Consider the following 22,377-nt stretch of genomic DNA (forward strand, 5'->3'; position numbering starts at 1 on the left):
GAGGTAGTTAGGAAAGTAGAGAGATAATGATCTCTCCGCCCCGGGGCAGCACTAATGGGTCTCATCTGAGGACACTACTAACAAGTGGAGCCGCCACCTAACTGTGGACCCGCCAGTTAACTCTGGACGCCCAGTAAGTTTTCCTTGGCCTCCACCTCGCTTGGGCTGGTGGGGAGGAGTGTTGGGGGCACCGCTTTCCTGCCCCTGGTTTCCCATCCTTCCCAGCTCGGCGGCCGGCGAGAGTCTTGGAAAGACAGGGAAGGGCCACCTGGGGGCCAGCTCTCCGTTCTGTTTGCTCGAGTAAACACAGTAAGTTTGTAGCTCCCTGTCCCCCACCTCCCATGGGTGTGGGACCCCGGGGAACAGGAGTGCCAGGCAGGGAGCACGGCTTGCACGCGGATGGAGGTGGCAGTTTTCTGGACCGATACGGAGTCCGCGGGCCCCTTTCTTTAACTCGGGCGCCAGGAGACGTGCGGGTGCGCTGCTCCCGGAGCCGGCTGCTCGGCTGGGCGGGGCCGCGGTGCCCTCCTCCCCATTTCAAGGGTGACTGTGCCGCTGACGTCAGGCAGCTTTTGGTTCATTCCCTGGCGCGAGGACTTTATTTTCATAACAGCGTGCAGTGCCATGGAACTGGAATAGGCGTGTCCTCCCCCCTGACCCTCTCCCGCCTCTTGTCCCTCCGCTCACCTCCTCGCTCGCTCCCTCCCTCCGGCGACAGCCGCCTTTATAACTGCTCGGCGCCTCGAGGGCGGGATCGCTTTCGCGGGCTCCCCAGCACCCAGGGGCTCCGAGCTGCCTCGAACGCGCGGGAAGCAGCGCCAGTTTCAGCGCCGAAGCCCAGGCACAGGGTAAGCGAGGCGCACGGAGCCCGGAGCGCGCCCCGCCTCCGGATGTAAATCCTGGGGGTGAGCGGGTCGGGAGGGTGGAATGCGCGAGAGAAAGCCTGGTAATGAGGCTGCAGCTGGCTGTGAGCAGGAAAGAATCCCTAGAAAGAAATGCCTTTAGTAACTAGTTTAACACAACTCGGATTGTTTTCTTCCTCTGCGCCTCCCAGGCTAAGATAGAGGCGGAGAGCGAAATGAACATCAGGCAGGAGTTTCAGACGCGTTCTACGCACTCTTAGCAGGCGGAATCCTGGCCGGGCAGGGGGGCAGCTCCGGCATCCGGGAGAAGAGAAAAGAGGGAGAAAGATCTTAGAGGAAGGGGAGGCACCGGACGGGACGGGGGCGGAGAGGGGTGGACCCTGCGGAGGGCGGCAGGAGGGGAAAGATGGTGACAATTGTTACTTTACCCAGTTACTGAAAAGTTTCCAAGTGTGTTGTCCTTCCACAGCAAGCGTACCCTTGCGAATGTGGGGAAGTGGGTTCATAGCAGCCACCTCTTCTCTTGATGCGAGCGTGGGGCCCTCAGCTCCACAGCGTCCCCTCCGCTGCTGTCCCCGGCGGGGCTCAGGAACTCCCGCGTGTTCAGTGACAGCCCACCTTGCAAACAAGGAAACAGGACCGGGAACGGCCCCAAAGATGCCCCCGAGGCCCTACGGCATCCGAGGGGAGGAAAGGCTAGCACACAGGGGGAGGTCTGCTCAGGTTCAAGGAATTTGAAGGACTTGCCATTCCTGACTTCTCTCCAGGCTGATGCTGTCCTCGGAGGGTCTGTAAATGCCACACCTGTTGCAGCTTCAGCTGAATCACCCACGGCTGTGGGCTCGTTCCTGAGGGGGAACACTTGAGCCACTTCAGATACAAGAGGGGTGAGGATGGAGGCCCAGCTCCACTCTCCAGGCGAGGTGCTGGTTGCTACCCTGGAGAGGGAAGGAACGAAGGGGAGGAAGAGTCCGGAGGAATTTTACTTGGGAGACTGACAGGCTCCTCCAGGGTTTGGAGAGGTGCTGCTTCAAGGGCAAAAGGGAATGAGCAGAACATTCCTGGGAAGTGCTCTCCACTCGGGTCAGGAACCCTCCTTCCTCCTCCTGACTCCACAGGACTGTGCAGCCTTGGGAGGCAGGGCCTGGGCCCTGAGTTCTCCCAGCAGAGGTTCTCAACCTGTGGGTCGCGCCCCCTGAAAATACATCCTGCATATCAGATATTTACATTACGATTCATAACAGTAGCAAAATTACAGTTATGGAGTAGCAACGAAAATAATTTCATGGTTGGGGGTCACCACGACATGAGGAACTGTATTAAAGGGTCGCGGCATTAGGAAGGTTGAGAACCACTGCCCTCAGGGGTCCTGGGAAGGCCCCAGCTCCTTCCCAGGCTGAGTCCAGCCCTGGCAGTCCTCCGTGGAGCCCGCGCTGCCTTCCTGTTTCACCCTAGTGGGCACTGAAGATAAAGGGGTGTGAAGAAGAATTTTAATCGTGTGGTTTTATTTTTCTCACTCTGGGTGTTGGACTTCAAGTCCACCGCTATTTAAAAATCCGCAGCTTGAGTTGAGGAAATGGGCAGGAAATGAAGTGTTGGTATAATAGGACTTTTAACAACAGTGAATTGAACAGTGGTTTCTCTTGAAGGGTAGATTTTCGGAGTTGTTTGGTGTGTTTGTTTTTACTTTTATTCCTATTTTTATTGATTTGTGGTTAGAATATATAGTCTGTACATTTCTTATTTTAGGATTTCACATTTTTGTGAGTGGTCTAAAATATAGTTTTTTTGGTAAGTGTTCCAAGGCCACTTCCATAGAAGCAATCATATAGAGCCAGGGTCGGTAAACTAGGTCCATGGCCAAACACATCCCTCAGCCTATGTTTGTAAATAAAGTTTTATCGGAACACAGCCATGCTCATTTGTCTATGCATTATCTATGGCTGCTTCAGCTATAAACGTATGGATTGCAGAGCCTAAACTATTTGTTATCTGGCCCTTTACAGAAAATGTTTGCTGATATTAGATATAGAAGATCTGAATTATTTGATTAATAATGGAGAGCTAATAAGATATAAAGATAGAGAATATTTTGATTAAAGTATCCGCAGAACATATATAAACATTTACCATATTAATATTCATTTTTTTCTATTTCATCTGCTGAGGACTGATAAAATATTAAGGTCTCCAATAATTGTAGTATTTCCTTTGATTTCTCCTTGTGTTTCTGGTAGTTTTGTTTTATGTGTTTTAGTGCTATGTTATTCAGTGCATACACGTTCATGATGATTTTACCTTCAATGTGCAGTATCCTGATTATTATAATATAATACCTTTTTGCCTACACTTTGCATGATATTAATACCTCAACTCTTTCTTAATTGTCTTACCTTGAGAAAGCTATTTAACTTTGTACCTGACACATAATACCTGCTAAATAAACATTATCTATTATGATTGTGCTTTTTTTTGCATTCACTTTCATTTTTTCCTTCCTTTGGCTTTCAACTTTTAAAATCCTGTTGTTTTAGGTGAGGTTCTTATAGGTATAGAATAGTTTAATTTAGTCTTTTTTCAAAATAAAAAATGTTAGCATTTACATTTATTGTAATAATAGTTGTTTGCTATTGTCATCTAATTTTTGGCCATGTATTCTGTTTTCTCCATCCTCTCCACATTAGGTAGTCTATATTGTATTTTTAGATCTACTAGGCCACTCAGTGGATGGTAGTGCCATTTTCAGGACTTAGAAATACAGGCTTGCAAGGAAAGATGACAAATTTAGCTTGGGGCTTGCTGGATCAAACATGAATATGTTGCCATTATATATTGAAATAAAATATTTTAAAATTGGTCTTTGAGAGCTTTGAGATGGTATACCAGTAGAGGACTTCACTTTATCCAACCACCTTTTTTTCTGAAAGTTTCATTTCTTTTTTCTTTTTTTTTTTTAAATATATTTTTATTGGTTTTTTACAGAGAGGAAGGGAGAGAGATAGAGAGTTAGAAACATCGATGAGAGAGAAACATCGATCAGCTGCCTCCTGCACATCTCCTACTGGGGATGTGCCCGCAACCAAGGTACATGCCCTTGACCGGAATCGAACCTGGGACCTTTCAGTCCACAGGCCGACGCTCTATCCACTGAGCCAAACCGGTCTTGGCAACATTTCTTTTTTTTAAAAAATATATTTTTATTTATTTCAGAGAAGAAGGGAGAGGGATAGATAGAAATATCAATGATGAGAGAGAATCATTGATTGGCTGTCTCCTGCACGCCCCCTACTGGGGATTGATCCTGTAACCCCGGCATGTGCCCTTGACCTAATCGAACCCGGGACCTTCAGTCTGTAGGCTAATGCTCTATGCACTGAGCCAAACCAGCTCGGGCTGGAAGTTTCATTTCTTAAAATTCTGGGCCTAAAAGATTTGAAAGTTTCACTCAAATTCTTAAGTTTTTAAAAAAATGATTTTCAGTATTTTTAGTTTATATTCCAGTAATTTATTTTATATTAATCTAAAGTTCACATGGTTTGTTTAGACTAGAGGCAGATGATAATATCCCCAGGAACTACCTGAAAGTAATTAAATTGGGATGAACACCATTGTTATACTTATTTAGCTCTGCCCATGGTAGTGGAATCGTTTATTTTCTCTTCAGTTACTGCATAGAAACTCAATTCAGGGATGTTATTCATAAGCTGTTGCCATGACGCATCACTTTTATGTCATCAGAATACGGACAGCTACTCAGAACAGGGGATCTGGAGATTTCCCTAGAGACACTTTCCAATTACAACTTACCCTTCATCCAGGGCGGAGAAATTTCTGTGAGACTCCACCCTTGTCTTAGAACTTAGCCTAGATAAAAATATGAGGGTCAGCACATATTCATCTCAAAAATTTGTCCTCCCCATTACACTTGCTAATAAATAACTTGCTTTGAGTAAATATTCAGCGGGCAGTCTTATTCCAAACATTTGCTCAGCAACCACTGTGCAGAGCACACAGTGAGAGGGTACCAACAAACAGAAGATTTGCTCTATTTCCTTAATCCTTAAAACGCCTGTTATCTGATCGGCGAGTCAACTTGTTACTAAAGTATAATATGTAACATATATATGGAAAACCTTCGGTGCCAAGAAGTAGTTACTTGTAAAAACTATGAAGAGACCTACAAATTTAAAATGAGATGGGACTCATAATTTTTAAAAACCTCAAGATTTGGGCCAAGTTTTGAAGAAATACGGCAAATGGATTGTGACTAGGAGAGGCAGGGTCTTTCTGGCTAAAAGAATAATGCGTGTGCTGAGGCAAAGAGGGTTACTTTGTCCAAGAAGATCTTAGAGGAGCCCCAATTTCCTACCAGATAGAAAAATACTCTTGGGAGCCTTGCTTGCCTTGCACAGAGGGGTAGAGAGGAGCTGGAAAGGCCGAGGAGGTGGCTGGGAGGACCAGCTAGAAAAAAGCCTTGAAGCTCAAATTGAGGCTGAATCTATTATAATAGACAAAAAGGAGTTAATATGCTTTTTAACCGCTAAATCCACGGATCTCTTCCCAGGCCTTCTTTTCTTTGCTCCCCTTGAATTGTTTAACTCCATTGACCCCTCTTTTTTTGGGAAACTGTTCCTTGGCGGCTGGGAAACCACCTGGGCTTATCTCTTTTTCTAACCTCCAATAATTTCTTTTTTGACATCCTTTGCTGACTTCTGCTTGGATGAGATGGTGTTCCCATGGTTCTGTCCTCGGCCCTCTCCCTCACCGTATGTGCACCCTCTGTAATCCCGTCTCCTTTCAAGGCTTCAGATGCCTTTTATGGGCCCAGTCTGTGTGTATAGCCCAAATCTCTCCTGAACCTCAGACCCACATGTCCACATGCAGAGGGGTCAGCTCAACCTGTGGCTAAGAGCCTGGCCTTTCAGAGCCATGTGATCTTGGGCAAGTAATTTAACTTCTCTGTGCCTCATTTCCCTCAACTGTCAAAAGGGGACATCATAATAGGGCGGTGTAGGGATTACATGAAGCTGTGTGTGGCCCAGAGTAAACTCTCAGGATAACTTCGTGTTTGTTCTTTCTGGATTCCTCCAACTGCATGTCCAGTAGTCATCTTAGATTCAACAAAGCTAGACGTGGCATCTCCCCTCATAAGCCTGTATTTCTAAGGTCCGTTTGGTTGCCTAAACTAGAAGTCTGGGAATTAACTGGATTCCTTTATTCCCCAAGTCCTGTCTCTTCTACCTTCTCCCCAATCTCCCGCCATTTCCTGCCCATCTTTCATGCCTCATCTCCTTGGATTCCTTGCTAAAGCTTTTAAAAAAAATCCCACTAGGTAGACTGGGCCGCTGTTTTCCATGTGCCCTCAGCATTCCCTGCACACTCAGAAACTCCTTATTTGTATGTCTGTGTGACTCTATTGGTCTTTCCAAGGGCAGCAGCCACACTTGTGGTCTGAGTGACTTGTACATTGATCACAGTACCTGACACTAGCAGGCACTTAAATGTCTGTTGATTGATAGGAAGATTGACCTAAGGCAAGACTGCTTGCTTTGGAGACTTCCCAGAGATGATTTAAATGGAGAGAAGCTGGAGTTAGGGAGAAAAGCTTCTGAGATCATAACTGATTTAGAGATGAAATAGATTCAATTATGATTAAACTCATGAAGGCATACTCTTCCTAACTACGTGACATGGGGTATGTAACTTCATCTAAGACACAGTCTTCTCACCTACAAAATGAGTTGTGGGAATATTAAATGAGATAATAGGTATACAACATGTAAATGAGAGAATACATATAATAAAACATATAGACGCTAAGCCTTGTGCCTGGCTCACAAGAGGATTCAGCATGCAGTGGTAGTCATCATTCTTTTTATTCATAATTATATTGTGACTATTGTTATTACTATGGGTTGAAGGTGGGAATTCAAGGGCAGAGAGGAAATTAAAATGATAGAAAATCACAAATTTGCCTGTGATGGCTCAGCTTCAACAAACACCTAAGTTAGTTGATGTCATTCCCCAGGCAGTCCTCAGAGGAAGGTTTTGTCCTTTTCATTTTTAGATGACGGATGAGATAAATAGATGAATCTCCTAAGGAGGAAGATGAGATCAGCTACTGGGAAGTTTCAGGGCCCCAGCTAATTCATGCTCAGATACTCCGTCAAATGCTGCCATCTGTCCTTGCATACCAGGCAAAGCCAATTGTTGGTCAATGCCGTGGGGAGGGTCAGTACTGCTCCAGGACCCTGTGGCTTTGCCTGCAGGTGGGCGTTCTCCTTGGCCTGCACTCAGACCCTTCAACCTCGCCTCCCGCCTTGAGTTAGGAGTTTGTGGCACGTATTCTTTTAATGACAGGACATAGGGCAAGAAGGAGGATGAGGGGGAGGGAGAAAGAGGCTTAGAAATTGTCTACAAGGAGCTCCCCATGGAGCTGGACATGGGCTAGACCGCCTAGTTCAGCACCCGCCCTCATTTTACAGAGGGGATGGAGGTTGTGGGAGATAGTGTCCACGCACGGCAAGGCAGCCGAAACCCCTTCCTTCTAAAGGGGCAGAGTAAAGGGAGGGTTTGGAATTGAGCTCAATAAGTCCCTCTCCTCCCTGCCTTTCTCTCCTCCTCCAGTTGTTTTCTCCGCCCCTCCCCCCATGTTTCTTTATTTCTTAACCTTTGGGTCAGTGGGCTGACTCATTCCAGCAGGGTTAAGGCATCGCCAAGTGATTTCAGGGTCTCAGCTGTGGGTGTCACTGGGTTATTGGACAGCAGGTAGTTAGTGCAGTTAGCCGCTGTCATAAGTGAAAGGGGGTCTCACCCTTATGACTCAGAGTCATTTCTCATTTCCCAGGCCTCTAAAACCTCACCATCCTCCTTCAAAGTGCAGGGTTTAGTCATCAGGAAATTGGGTGGGAGCGCATGACTGGATTCCAGTAAATTCCTCTCTGCTTGCTGGGAAGGATTCACGGTCTCCTAGGAGACACCTGGAGTCTCTTAGGAGCAGGGTTCCAGACACGGCCCAGAGCTCCCCACTTCAGACCCAAAGTGCAACTTCAGACAGCCTGCGTGAGAGGGAGGATGGGAGCCAGTGGTGGGGGTTGGATTAAGGACAGCAGACAGGGGCTTGTGAGGTACAGCCCACCCCTCCCTGTCTCATGAACAACCTCTTTTCCGTGGACTCCACTTCTCCTGACCATATGCTCGCCCGCCCATCCTGGTGGGGCACTTACCACAGTCAGGTACTAGACCAGAGGCTGGGGAGAGACATTTAATAACTCAGCCTCCAAGGGACCTGTTTGTCTAGCGGGAGATGCAGATTTCTCAACAGGTGTGGCAGGGCTGCGTGCCAGGTGCTGTGGTAGGAAACGCGGAGGCTCCCTGAGAATTCAAAGGACGCGCGTCTCACGAGACATGGGCATCAAGGGAAGCACCTGGTAGAAGGGGCCTCTAAGTCGAATGAAGGGGGTGGGGAAGCGGGGAGAATGCCCCACGCAGATGGGACAGCATGCTTGAAGTGAGATAGAGGGCTGGTTTGGAGGAGAGACAAGAAGCTTGCATATTGGGGATATGGGGGAGGGTGTGGGGACAAGGCATGAGGCTGGAGAGGCAGGCAGGGCTGAGCCTTCCACCGGCTGTGCAGGTTATGGCTCTTTCCCTGGCCACAAAGAGTGGCTTAGAGATGGCAAGTCTGCAGACAGAGGTTGGGCTTCTGAGTGGTCCAAGTGGAGGTGTTGGTGGGTGACATAGTCAAGAGACAGTGAAGAGGTGGAAGTGCTAGGACGTGGGTGATGGGTCTGTTAATGTGGAATAGAGATTTCTTTGGCCATTTCCCAACTCAGTGGTATGACCTTAACTTGGCTTTTAGTGTCACTGCCTTGGGTTCACAAATGGGGATGTTGTAGGAGGCGAGAACGCACCAGGTGTCTGATCCATGGGGTCAGATTGCACCTGGGTTCAGCAACCTCGGTACTTGGGTTCTGGCTAGGAAAGAATTCAGAGCCGAGACCCAAACTATAAGAGAACATTTACTTATAAAATCACAGAGGCAGAAAAAGTAATTCCTGGAAGAAATGGGCTTAGGGAACAAGTTCTAGAGCAGTGGTTCTCAACCTTCCTAATGCCTCGACCCTTTACTACAGTTCCTCATGTTGTGGTGACCCCCAATTTCATTGTTACAAATTGAACATAATTAAAGCATAGTGATTAATCACAAAAACAATATGTAATTATATATGTGTTTTCCGATGGTCTTAGGCGACCCCTGTGAAAGGGTCGTTCGACCCCCAAAGGGGTTGCAACCCACAGGTTGAGAACCACTGTTCTAGAGCCAAAAGAATGGCCCTTGTAGCCTGGGAGTGAGGAAGCCAATGGTAATACGCCTGGGGGGGGGGGGGTGTGGAGAGAAAGGGAAAGGCTCAGACATGCTCCCTGAGAGAGAGCCCTCTGGGTCCTCCACCCTAAGGGTTTTAAGGGTGGAGATTCTAGGGTATGTCCCAGGGGTAAAATCTCAATAGAATACTCATCAACTTTCCACGTGCGTCCTTTCAGGGTTGTGGTCGCCGCTGATTGCTTGGTCAGCACCAGAGCAGGGGGTCATTACCCAATGCAGCTGGTCCTGAGGTCAGGCAGGGGGTCACTGGTCTGGTTTTACTGCTTTTCTGGACCTGGAGCTACAATCCAATGGAGGCCTAAATGTTATCTCTAGGGAGGAAAGGTCAGGGGGTCCATACCTCATCACCAGCGATATGCTAGGGGAGAAAAGTCAACCTGGGGGCGAGGTCCCACCTTACATTTGTCCTTTGCTAGGCACCCAGGGCTTTCCTCCCTGGTGGCCTCTGTACCTGGCCCATCGTCCTTGCTCTGCTCATGCCTGTCTAGCCCCCTACCACAGGGAGACCCTGATATGCCTCCTGCCTCGCCTTCTCATCTTTCTTACAGGATCGCCCTTCCTGCCCTGCCTTCTTCAGTAGAGCACGCACAGCCAGTGTGCAAATAGTCATTTCTTTCCTGCGTAGGAACTGGAGGGTGTGTATAACTCCGAACTGTTGGGGCAACTCACAAGGGTAGGCTGAGCTCTCAGCAGTTTAATCCATGCTCAGAGCCTAAAGCAGCACCCAGTACTGATGTCGTCACCCCATTTCTAACTGGAGGGTCCCTACTAGCTTTAAAGTTCTGAGCAGACAAATGGGCTCTATGGTTAAGATGTGCAACGTTGAAGCTGGAATTTGGGTTTGAATCCTTGACCTTCCACTTACTAGCTGTGTGACTTGGGTGAGTCAGCTAACGTGGGCCTCGGTTGCTGCACTTGTGGGACAGGGATAATAATGATGTGAGCTGTATCATAAGGTGGTTGTGAGGGTTCAATGAGTAAGTGCATACAACTGGGTGTGAATGAATTATGAGACCCTCCCTCCCCTTCAAAGCAGTCCAAGAGGAAATGGTTTCTCTCCACCCCCATTTGGTCTCTGTTGGAGCGAGTCCACTCTAGGTCTCTCTGCCCTTCACTTTGGTTACGAACGATGTCCACGTCACTGCTAGGCTCCTTACATTTCCTCTTTCTTGCTCCAGCTCTTACGTTCTTCTCCAAGGCTATTGCTTTAGCTCCTGGCAGTTTATATTCCCAAGTGCCGATTGCTGCCCTATTTCTCCTCACACCCTGCTTTTCAGCAGTCCCTCGCAGTTCCCCAGAACCTGCCCTCTCCCAGCCAACTTCCCCGGCTCTTTCCCTCATCTGGGCCTTTCCCTAGGCAACACGGTTCCTTCTCAGTACAGGCTGCTTGATAATGAGTCTGGTGAGGTTTCTTTCCCTCTGACTAAATTGAAACTTAGAACATTTTAGACCTGTTGTGTAATCTCTGTCATGCTGGGGAAGGGGTGGGGAGGGCTAATAGAGGCCAATTAAGAAGGATATTAGTTCAAAAAATTAGTCACTCATGCTCAGCTGGTGAGCCTCAGTTGTTGCGTGTCAGGCCATGAACCAAGAGGTCTCGGTTCAATTCCCAGTCAGAGCACATGCCCAGGTTGTGGGCTTGATCCCCACTAGAGAGGAGGTATTCGATCCATGTTTCTCTCTCATTGATGTTTCTATCTCTCTATCCCTCTCCCTTCCTCTCTCTAAAATCAATAAAAATATATTTTAAAAAATTAGCCACTCAGATAAAAAATATTTACTAAAAGTTTTTTTAAAGACATTTCTGAGAGAATTGGGAAATAGAAACCCTAAGTGGATATTTGATATTAAAAGGTTATTGTTGCCCTAGCTTCGTGGTCGGCAAACCGTGGCTTGCGAGCCACATGCGGCTCTTTGGCCCCTTGAGTGTGGCTCTTCCACAAAATATCACGTGCAGGCGTGCACGTACAGTGCGATTGAAACTTCGTGGCCCATGCACAGAAGTCGGTATTTTGTGGAAGAGCCGGTATTTTGTGGAAGAGCCACACTCAAGGGGCCAAAGAGCCGCATGTGGCTCGCGAGCCGTGGTTTGCCGAGCCGCAGTTTGCCGACCACTGCCCTAGCTGGTTTGGCTCAGTGGATAGAGTGTTGGCCTGTGGACTGAAGGGTCCTGGGTTTGATTTTGGTCAATGGCACATGCTCTGGTTTTGGGCTTGATCCCCAGTTGGGGGCGTGCAGGAGGCACCCGATCTATGATTCTCTCTCATTATTGATGTTTCTATCTCTCCCTCTCCTGTCCTCTCTGAAATTAATAAAAGTATATTAAAAAAAGATTACTGTTAATTTTTAAGTATGGCTAAGTTAAAAAGGAGTTTTTGTCATATATATGTATGCATGTATTTATTGATAAAACGATCTGATGTCTTGGACTTGCTTAAAAGTAATCAAGTGAGTGGGGTGGGGATGTAGATTATTGAAGCAAGATTGACGATATATTGATACTTTTTGAAATTATGTGACGAGTCCATGGGCCTCCATTATACTATTTATTTTTTAATATGCTTGAAAATGTCTATAATAAAAACTCAAATATTAAAAAGCACACCACTGTTTTAAAGGCAGTTCAGGGACTGTTTTTCATCTCCTTGGCATGGTTGGGGAGGGAGGTGGAGGTGAAATTGGGGAAACTGGTTTTCTCGCACTCCACACCCACTGCCCATTGCGCTTCTCGGACCCTGGTCTGTGGGTGTCAGGAGGCTCTGAGACACCACCCCCTCCTGCACTGCTGCCCCAGAGTGAGGGGCCTCGAGGTCCAGTTGGGTGCAGGAGGTCTCTGCCTTACCAGCCTGTCCAGCCCCAGACTATCCTCCATGCAAAACCTCATCAGTCTCTGTCAAGATTTAGAGTCGTCAGGCTCAAAGTCCTTCATAATTAATTATCAGGCAGTGTGATAACAACTACTTGCCAACAAACAGCACTACTTTGAGGGGTGGGGAAGGAGCAGTGGGAAGGGCAGGGATGGTGAGAAAAATACCTTTCCAGCCAGACACCACCCTGATGATTAATCTGAGAGGGAGTGAAGAGGAAGGTGAAGTGAGTGAAGATGAAATGCACAGGGCCTGCCTGGGTCCCTTCCCTTGTTGGTGCTGCCCTGGAATTGGACAGGGTTCTTCCTCTTCCGTAACCATGGCACCCTCCACATCTCCCTTTCCCATAGCACCCCAGAGTGGACATTTGTAGGCAGAGCACATCAGGCTTTGGGTACTTGCATTTCAGGGCTTGCCTGTATCTGAAGTTCATCTACCTTTCTTTCCCCTGTGTCTCATTCTTTCCCCTGGAGAGGTGGAACCTAGCTCGTGCTTTGCTCTGTGCTCTGCATGTGGGAGGAGTGTAATTCCCGTGGGGTAGAGTGCAGGTGACAGACCCATGGTAAGAGAAGGCCAAGGGATGCCTGGGGCAGTAGTGGCAAATTATGTCTGTCTGTCTCTTCTACTATGGCAGAGAACATGCCTGTTTCCTCCATTGAGTATCTAGACTAGTGATTGGCACAGTGGTATTCAATAAATATTGGTTGAGCCTGGCCAGCATGGCTCAATGGTTGAGTGTCAACCTATGAACTAGGACAGTGATGGCGAACCTATGACACGCGTGTCAGAGGTGACACGCGAACTCATTTTTTTAGTTGATTTTTCTTTGTTAAATGGCATTTAAATATATAAAATGAATATCAAAAATATAAATCTTTGTTTTACTATGGTTGCAAATATCAAAAAATTTCTATATGTGACATGGCACCAGAGTTAAGTTAGGGTTTTTCAAAAGGCTGACACGCCGAGCTCAAAAGGTTCGCCATCACTGAACTAGGAGGTCACGATTTGATTCCCGGTCAGGGCACATGCCCGGTTTGTGGGCTCTATCTCCAGTGTGGGGCGTGCAGGAGGTAGCCAATCAATGATTCTCTCCCATCATTGATGTTTTTCTCTTGCTCCCTCTCCCTACCTCTCTCTTTAAAATCAATAAACATATATTAAAAAATATTGGTTGAATGAATGATTATGTAATACAAAGATAAACTTGGAGGGCCAGTTTCACAAGAAGTTAGGAAGATAGATTTAAACTATAAATTATTTATTTTATTTAACTTATGCTGACATACCACAAATATATTTTAATATATACACAATATTCATTCATATATGAATGTATGTGTTATACTGCATACAGTATATAATTAAGAGTTCATTATGACAGGAAAGACTCCATTATTTTTTGGAATTAGTAGAGCCATCCTTACAAATGCTAAGGAGGGAAAAATACCTACTATGTGATAGCAGAGTTTAAGAAGAGAATCCAGTGGCTTCTGAAATCTACAATTTAGGTAACTCCTTTTATCCATGAGAGAATGGGATGCTTACAAATTATGTCTGAGACAGGTATTCCCATGTTCACTGATTCCTAAGAAAACACTAGACAAAAATATCAGGAATACTGGAAGTTATTTGTGACATATTTTTTTGAACTGAGACGCTGAAACCCCTCAACAGAGCACTGGGTCCTCTAGCTTCAGGGTAAATATTAATATTATAGTTCAGTTGTGGGGAAGGACATATGGGATTTGTTCTTTCCCTTCATCAGCCTTTAGGATTTGCCATGAGCACATAGAGAAAAGGTAGTAGCTTTATCTAATATAGTGAGGTCACGGGCAAAACCTTGGCTGAACATACAAAATTTTTTTCTGAATCTCTCTGGGTCCTCTGTGCCTGAGTTTGTTAGGACACTCACCCTCTGCCTCTAATTTGCTTTTACACAGGATCAAAATGACCACTGCTCCTAGTGGTTGCCGTAGTAACCTGGAGGCCAAGTACCACAGACTTTGTGATACGTCTGAAGCTTGGGGCATCGTCCTGGAAACTGTGGCTGCCGTGGGGGCTGTGACCTCCGTGGCCTTCATGCTCGCTCTCCTGGCCCTCATCTGCAAGGTGCAGGACTCCAACAAGAGGAAGGTGCTCCCGGTCCAGTTCCTCTTCCTTGTGGGTGTGCTGGGGGTCTTCGGCCTGACCTTTGCCTTCATCATCAAACTGGACAGCCTCACGGGGCCCACACGCTTCTTCCTCTTCGGCGTCCTCTTCTCCCTCTGCTTCTCCTGCCTCCTGGCCCATGCTTTCAACTTGACGAAGCTGGTCCGTGGCTGGAAGCCCCTCTCCCTGCTGGTGATGCTGGGCCTGGCTGTGGGCGTCAGCCTGGTGCAGGACATCATCGCTATTGAGTATGTCGTCCTCACCATGAACAGGACCAATACTGACATCTTCGCTGAGCTTCCTCCTTCTCGGCGCAATGAAGACTTTGTCATGCTGCTCATCTTCGTCCTCTTCTTGATGGCACTGACCTTCCTCACATCCTGCTTCACCTTCTGTGGCCCCTTCACGGGCTGGAAGAGACACGGAGCCCACATCTATCTCACCACGCTCCTCTCCATGGCCATCTGGGTGGCATGGATCACCTTGCTCTTGATCACCCCTACCCCTGACACCATGTGGGATGATACCATCCTCAGCGCAGCCTTGGTGGCCAATGGCTGGATTTTCCTGTTGGCTTATGTTGTACCTGAGTTTCAGCGGCTCACAAAGCAACAGAACCCCATGGACTACCCTGTTGAGGATGCTTTTTGTAAACCTCAATTCATGAAGCAGAGCTATGGCGTGGAGAACAGAGCCTACACTCAAGAGGAAATCACTCAAGGTACAGAGCCGGGCTGGGTGGAGAGTCCTTTGTAGAGAGATGGGGGAGAATCATAGGGTATTATATCTGTACGGAACATGCAGGTTTATCCAGCTCGTGCCCCTGACAGAACAGATAAGGTCCCCAAGGCTCAGCTCATACTTGAAACCATCCAGCTAGTTAACAAGTGGATCTAGAAGCTGCCTCTGCAGCTGTAGTCCAGCACTTTTCACACAGTCCATGTAGGTTTCTCTGAATAAAAATAGGATGAAGCAAAGAAATAGAAAAGGGATGACTCAACATTCTTAGAGATAAGCAGGTGAGATTGTGTTCTTTATAAAAGATAACTCAGCACCCCTTCTGGAAATGTGAGGCCTTCATATATTTGGGCGTGCAAAGCCAAGCCAGGATTTCTTGCAGTGACACAGGGCACAGAGAGGTTAGAAAGCCCTTTTATCATAAACCAGCAGAAATCTCCATAAAGTTACTAAGGATTCCGATTTAACCTGAAGAGCTACATTTTATTGTATGTATCTGGCTGGGCCCATGGGAGGGAAGAGATCCTATCTTGACATGAAAGAATGAACCGATTTTGCTCTTGCCTGGTGTTGTGAGTAGACAGGTGTTCTGTTGTTGTTCTAGTAACATAAAGAGGCTCAACTGATATCCAGACACTGCCCTTGCCCGTCAGGATCTGTGTGTTGCTCTCCAGGGTTTACACCAATCTCTGGACCTAATCAGGGGAGAGGAATGGGTTTGGGAGAGGAGTGAGGGGCCTCCAAGGCCCAGTTCTTAGCTGCTGCTTACAATTTCTCTGCTCCTGAAGCCTGAGGTGCGAAGCTTTCTGGTGCTTCTCCCTGCAGCAGGGGGGCCCTCTCCTGGGTACTCAGAAGCCACCCAGAGAGAAAATTCAATGGATAAGGTGTCTATCCTGCTTTGGTAGATGACTCAACTGGGGTGAGCACGAGTGGGTGCCCGAGGAAGGGGACCCTAATGCTTTAATTTCTCATCTCCCTCTGTTTCAGGTCTTGAAGAGCTAGGTGATACTACCTATGCCCCTTATACCACCCATTTCCAGCTGCAGGTAAGTGATCTCTTCTTTTTCATCAGCAGCCTCAGCACCCCAGGCACGTGTCCCTTGGGAATAGATGGTGTTACCATTCTGATGGCTCCTAAATGGCCACCTTAAAAAGATGACATGTCTGTGTTGCTCTCATCCACCTTCTGGGGTTAGGGCAGACGACTGGAGTGTAGGGCACAGGGAGGACTTTAGGGGGAGGGGTTGGAGAAAGGGAAGAAAATGAGATTCCTGCCCACATTGAAGGTCTGTTGAAATATCCGGGAATGGGAGAGGGTTTAACAATATGGTGCTTGCTTTTCAGAATCGGACCTCCCAAAAGGACTTTTCCATTCCACGGGCCCAGACTCGGGTTAGCCCTTACAATGACTATGAAGGAAGGAAAAACGGCAGTTAGCTGAATAGCGGGATGAACACGACAAGTCAGCAGAACTAATGGGATGTGGGTCAAATCCCGAGTCTTCTAAGGAAACCATACACAACGTTATGGGAAGACCCGGCCGCCCTGCCAACCTCAACAACTGTTCTTCTATTCTGGAGTTGCTGGGGGCTAGGACACTCCAGTTCTTAGCAGCATCGTAGTTTTTCCTTTGTTCCATACTTAGGATGCTTCTTATAGGTGGGAGTCTCAGGCAACTCAGGGTTTCTCTCTTACTATTCTCTGTCACTGTACATGTGACTCAAGCTCTGGCCATCTAACTTCATACTGGCTCACTCAACTTCAGAAGCCAGCACTGAATGCTGGTTTTGTAAGGATTGCTCAGTCCAGAGCAGAACTGCAAATCTGAGCAAAAATAGCAAAGGGCTGTCTCTCAGCCCCTCCCTGCCTAAATCTACACTGGAAGCCAACTTGCTGGCACCCTCCCTTCTTGCCCGGGTAGGAGAGGCCAAAGGTCACCCTAAATTTACTCATCTCTATGGTGCTAACACAGGGCCTCTGTAGGTCCCCAGCACCGATTCACAGGTCCCCCCTCTCTCCTTGGGTCACTCCCAAACTTGCTGTCAACCCCCCAACTATTCTCCCCTCCATGTCTTACCAGGAGTTTCCCTTCTGGACCTCACTAGTGTGGGCAAGCCCGGCCTCTCTTTGCCAGGAGCATTTGTGCACTGTTCTTTCTGTATATTCCTGGCACTGATCCGAATCCCAGCCTCTGTAACTAGATTTGCACTGTGTTCACCTCCTGCGTTCTGTAAGCAGGCATTGTCTGTGGAGGGGAGTGTGCCTTGTATTATAAGTTATTCACCGTTCTGTACCTGGAAAAGCAATAAAGATGTGGTGGCAATTCTTTCCCTGTGGCCGCAGCAGTAGGAGTGGTGGACATTAGTCATGTTGCAGCTGAAGTTCAAGGTTCAGTTCCACTGGGTGTGGGCTTGACCCTTCTCCGTGTGTTTCTCCTTCTCTTCTCTGTATGTGTCTAAGACAAGCGTGTTTTCCCCAACTTTTGAGGTGAGTGGCGAGGGTGAGGGGGGAAGCCAAGAGGGATCACGGACCCTGAGGTGTTGCTCCAGGAAGGCAGAGGAGTGGCGACTGTGGAATGGGGCTTGGCAGCCCAGGTAGGACAGGAAGGAGACCTGAAAGCCAGTTTGACGATTCACCTGCGGTTTAATTGTAGGAGGAAATAAATCCATATCCCTTATTTGACAGAGTTGGTTCATAATATCTCTCGGAAAAGTCATGGTACCTAACAATTATTATTTACTTAATCCCCGAAACAGCTCTGTGGGGCAGGGCAATAGGAAATTGCTCTTTGGTGAAGGAAAACATAAAATCCCATACACAGAAACGGAATGGCATTTAAACACGTGTAGCTGAGTTAAGGAGTTACCTCCCAAGAGCCCGATGCTCTGCTTTTCATCAAAAAGAAAGCCCAGCGTGGAAAGGGGTGAGGTGAGGTTGGTGAATGGATGACACGCTGAATTAGAGCTATTTACATTCCACGAAGATTTGGTTAATGGTTTCTCAATGGCTTTGCATCAACATTAGCCAAGTTTTGTATTGAAAAGGGGAATTACAAATAATGATTTATATCCTTCTAGACTATCCCAGTCTTTCCCAAGAGGGCATAATCCAGTGAGGAAAAAGCAATATAGTTTCACATTTATCGTTGTGCCACAGTGTAGGTACCCAGGAAACACCCATTTCCTTCCCTCTTGTCTTCCCTTCGGTCTCTGGCCTATCAGCCAAGGGGGCTGAGTAAAAAGTAGAGCCACAGAACACCTGGATCTGCTTTCATGTTAGAAAAGAGTCTCCAGGCCTTTGTATCCACAGGACTCAAGTCAACCTCTTCCAAAACAGAAAAGGACATGGAAGGGGACTCATCGCTGGAAATTGGTTTCTTTTCTTTCTTTTTTTTTTTTAATACCCCTATCCAGGGATATGTTACTGGAGAGAGAGAGAGAGAGAGAGAGAGAGAGGAGAGAGAGAAGAGAGAAGAGAGAGGAGAACCATTAATTGGTTGCCTCCCATATGTGTCCTGATTGGATGGAACCTGCAACCTAGGCATGTGCCCTGACTGGGAATCGAACCTGCAACCTTTTGGTGTACTGGATGACGCTCCAACCAACCAAGCCACCCAACCAGGGCGGATATTGGTTTCTTTTCTAAGAAATAAAGTGGCCTCCGGCGTTTGGACTAGTGGGCCATCATTTCGCTGATTTCTTGTTCTTAAAAGGCAGTAGAGGAAGGCTCCTCCCCATCCAACCACACTTGTAACCCCCGCTGCCGGCCCCCCGCAGCTGATAATCTGTCTTCAGGTCTATGCCTCCTGCACATAATTGAACTCTGTTGTTAAAGGAGGAACATCTTGGGGGCTGGAGGTTTTGGCCTCTGACAATCACTGTGATAATCCTGGAGAAGAGGGTTTCCCAGCCGGTCTCCACCTGGGCGGAAATAGAAGGTGCAAATTTAGCCCAGCCAGGTCCTTGAGCGAAGCCAGTTTGATTGATGGCTGGGAACCAAAATGACACCTCCTTTGAACTTAATGGATGATAATAAAATGAAGTTCACAACCTTCCTCTCATCTTTCATTGTCAGATGAGAAATAGACTGTATGTCACTTCTGCCTCTCTCTTTAGGCCCAGAGAACGTCCCTCGCTGCCACACCGCGTGGCTCCACTTGGTGGCAGTGGAACCTCAGGCATCGGCCCTCAAGGACACAGAGCCCCTCAAAAAACAAACATTTAAAGCTGCTTTCCGGTGAAGGGCGTGAGGCAGAACAGCAGATATTCAGTGGGCTTGAGGCAAACGTGTCCAATTCTGAAAGGCTGCTGTGTATGAGCTGTTTGCGTCCTTCCTCCCACCGTCTTTAGAGAATTTGCTCCGATCTCCTCTGCCAGAGTTTAATTGCCCTGTGTCTGATTTTTGTGAAATTCTCCAAAGTATTTCCAGCCCATTTGCAGGCAATCTGGCATCTTTACAGACAATGGTCTCATATGCTGTGGTTACTAATGCCGACGGGCATGTTTGTGGTGAGAACATTGGCTTTTTGTCAGGAAACGTGTGCCAAATCAAAAGGTACAGCCTGGCCCTGGAAATGCAACAATAACACCCATTCTTCCCCCCTCCCGGTGCATTCTGGGTTTCCTTCCCTCATTTCCAGACTTGTTCTTACTGCTGAGAACTGAGCTGCACACAGCTGGTCGTTTCCTTCCTTGCCCATGTCCTTCGGTTACTACCAGGGTGTGAAGGGTTGCCCCTGTCCCAGCCATAATCTGAACAGGGATTATTTCAGAGTTGGAAGGGGCGGCTTCAGAAAAACCTTTCTTCAGTGTTGACTGCGGAGATCTGGGATCTGGCAAGACAGCCTTCAGCTTGTGGACCGCTGCTTTGGGGAATTCTCTGGTCCAACCATTGGGCTTCCCTGGGACTCCTCCACCCGGGGCAGACAGTGCTCTGCCCTCCCTGGCTTCAGGATGCTTCAGGTGTGCAGATGGGTGTGGGGAGCAGTACATCGGTGTCTCACCCTGATTTCTGCAACCTCTGGATTATTACAGTTTTCTTGACCCTTCAGAGTGGACACTCCAGTGCCTAAAGTGTTAGCGTTTGAGAAGATCACAGAGTTTCTTTAGTTGGTGCCTCACAGCCCTCACTTTTCAGAGAAGGCAACTCAGGACTGATGGATATAATACAATTGGGACCAGATTTCTGGTTCTGTGCTCTGAATACTGTTGACACTTGGGAGGTCAGGGTTAGATACATTTTTTCCAAAAGGGGGTTTGAGCAAAGACTCAGACAAAGTGACCATGGTCACCCATATTTTAAATCCCTCTCCTTTTCCTTTGTCTTCCCAATTGCCTTTTGTTCCCCTGTTTCTCTTCCAATGATCTCCTCTCCCCTCTGCATGTAAGCTGTGGGGAGAGGGACTGGAGGGTGATTGACATTTTCTGGTCAAACCACAGGTTACTGTCCTGCAACCCCCAAGCCAAATGAGCATATGCCTCTTGAGGAAGTAGGCTGTCAAAAGACGGATTTCAAGGCAAAAAAGAATTCTTCATTTCCCCCAGCCAGCATGATGATCCTCCCACTTCTCTGAGTCCCACATAGAGTCAAAACCCCTTACCCAGCACCTCTTCCTTTCCTTTGTGGGGAGCTACAGGGCCCCCTCAAGGGCAATCTCTCACTCCCCGTGCGGTTTCTGATGGCAGATTTCAGAGGCAGTCCCAGGAAAAACTTTGCAAGTAACTGTTGTGTATAATGACCTGAGCTGTGTACCTCAAGCACCAGATTCAACCACGATCTTCAACAGAAAAGAAGAGGAAACTTTAATGAAATTTGATTACCACGTGTGCAATACCCAACTGTCTGGTCCCAGCTACTTCTAGTTCAGGCCCCCTTCCATATTAAGATCCATCAACTAAACACACACACACACACACACACCCCACCCCTCTGATAAGCCCATGACACACATGACACAACATTAGGAAAGATTGAATAATAATGTATTGGAATCGATTAGAATAAAGGTCCCAAATTTAGTTTAATAGTTATAAATGTATTCATGCCCCTCCTCCCCCAAATAAACCACGTAAGTACTTGGTTTGACAGTCATGAGGAGAAGCAGCCTCCAAAGGCACAGACCCTGCTGTGCACAGAATGGGCTGTAAGACTGATGAGGACCCGTGATGTGGCTCAGCAGGCAAAGAGCCAAGGCAATCACAGGCAGTACTGACACAGTCATGTAGTGTAGGTCAAGGCTGGCGCTGTTCCCACTGAACTGGGGGCATGTTACATACACGGCATCAGAATATTAAATCCATTTCTGTGGATCTCCTGGTACTGAAGGAGCTTCTAACAGAGGAGCTTTTTAAAAGAACTACATGCTATACAGAACGATTGATGGAAATGGAGATATTTCATGTGGAGAGGAGAGGACTTTGCAGGGTGTGTTGTCATGATCAGAGCTAACATTTAATGTGTGCTTACTCTGTGCCAGGCTCCATTTTAAGGGCTTTACTTGTATAATATTATTTAATACTTATGAAGCCTTATACATTATTATGATTATCATCCCCTTTTACTAACACCTGCAGGAATGGAAGCTCCAAGGTGACACAGCTACCAAGTGATAGGGCTGCCTTTGGATCCCTTATGCACAACCCCATGTTGCCTCCCAGCCGTCTTGAATAATGACAGCATAGCAGGTGGCTCAGTGTTAGGAGTTTTAGGGAGGCAGATCCCAGAAGAACTTCCTGCAAAGTGGTGGGTTACCTGCTACTGGAGGTGTTCAATCTCAATGATGCTCTGTTGAGGATGACGTGGGGAATTCTGTGTTAGGAGAGAGGCTGGGCTCGATAAACTTAAGGACTCTTGGAATTCTCAGAGTTCTGGACTTTACCTGCCAAACTGTCGTGCCTGGTATTTGAATCTTAAGAACCATGGAGAGATTACCAGTTTTATTGTACAATATTCTTCCCCGACATCTGCAACCCAAACACTTCCTTAGCCCTCAGGTGAAATGAAAATGCATTCCATTGTTTGGATGACCCTCACCTTTTGTGAGTGTTATTTGTTACTGGATGTTATAATCCATTTTCTGGCTGGCAGTTGTATTAAAAAATTTTTTTTAATTGAATTTATCGGGGTGACATTGGTTAATAAAATTATATAGGTTTCAGATGTATAATTCTATAACACACCATCAGTATATTGTATTGTGGTGATTGCATTTTACAGAACAGTTCTTCATAGTCTTGCTTTAGGGAAGTTGCTATATGAATAGAGTATAGTCATCCCTTGGTAACTACCAGCTATGGGTTCCAGGACCACATCCCCCATCCTGTTGATACCAAACTCTGTGTTTGCTCAAGTTCCTTATATAAAACTAGAGGCC

At 47.2% G+C, this 22,377-nt stretch overlaps 1 protein-coding gene across 1 annotated transcript; it reads left to right on the forward strand.

Moving 5' to 3' along the window:
• The first annotated feature begins 608 nt into the window (after nucleotides 1–608).
• Nucleotides 609–17,353, forward strand: GPRC5A (G protein-coupled receptor class C group 5 member A). The gene is made up of 4 exons (XM_006084260.3): nucleotides 609–848; nucleotides 14,060–14,988; nucleotides 15,993–16,051; nucleotides 16,350–17,353. The coding sequence occupies exons 2-4, from the start codon at nucleotides 14,067–14,069 to the stop codon at nucleotides 16,440–16,442; spliced, it is 1,074 nt and encodes a 357-aa protein (XP_006084322.1). The 5' UTR covers nucleotides 609–848; nucleotides 14,060–14,066; the 3' UTR covers nucleotides 16,443–17,353.
• The last annotated feature ends 5,024 nt before the right edge of the window (nucleotides 17,354–22,377 follow it).

The sequence above is a fragment of the Myotis lucifugus genome, unplaced genomic scaffold (genome assembly GCF_000147115.1).
Source record: "Myotis lucifugus unplaced genomic scaffold, Myoluc2.0 scaffold_10, whole genome shotgun sequence".
Lineage (NCBI taxonomy): Eukaryota > Metazoa > Chordata > Mammalia > Chiroptera > Vespertilionidae > Myotis > Myotis lucifugus.

Coding starts and splice junctions, on each gene's coding strand:
- GPRC5A (XM_006084260.3), top strand. CDS start 14,067: ATGACCACTGCTCCTAGTGGTTGCCGTAGTAACCTGGAGGCCAAGTAC. Junction 14,989..15,992: donor TCAAGAGGAAATCACTCAAG/GTACAGAGCCGG, acceptor CCTCTGTTTCAG/GTCTTGAAGAGCTAGGTGAT. Junction 16,052..16,349: donor CCACCCATTTCCAGCTGCAG/GTAAGTGATCTC, acceptor CTTGCTTTTCAG/AATCGGACCTCCCAAAAGGA.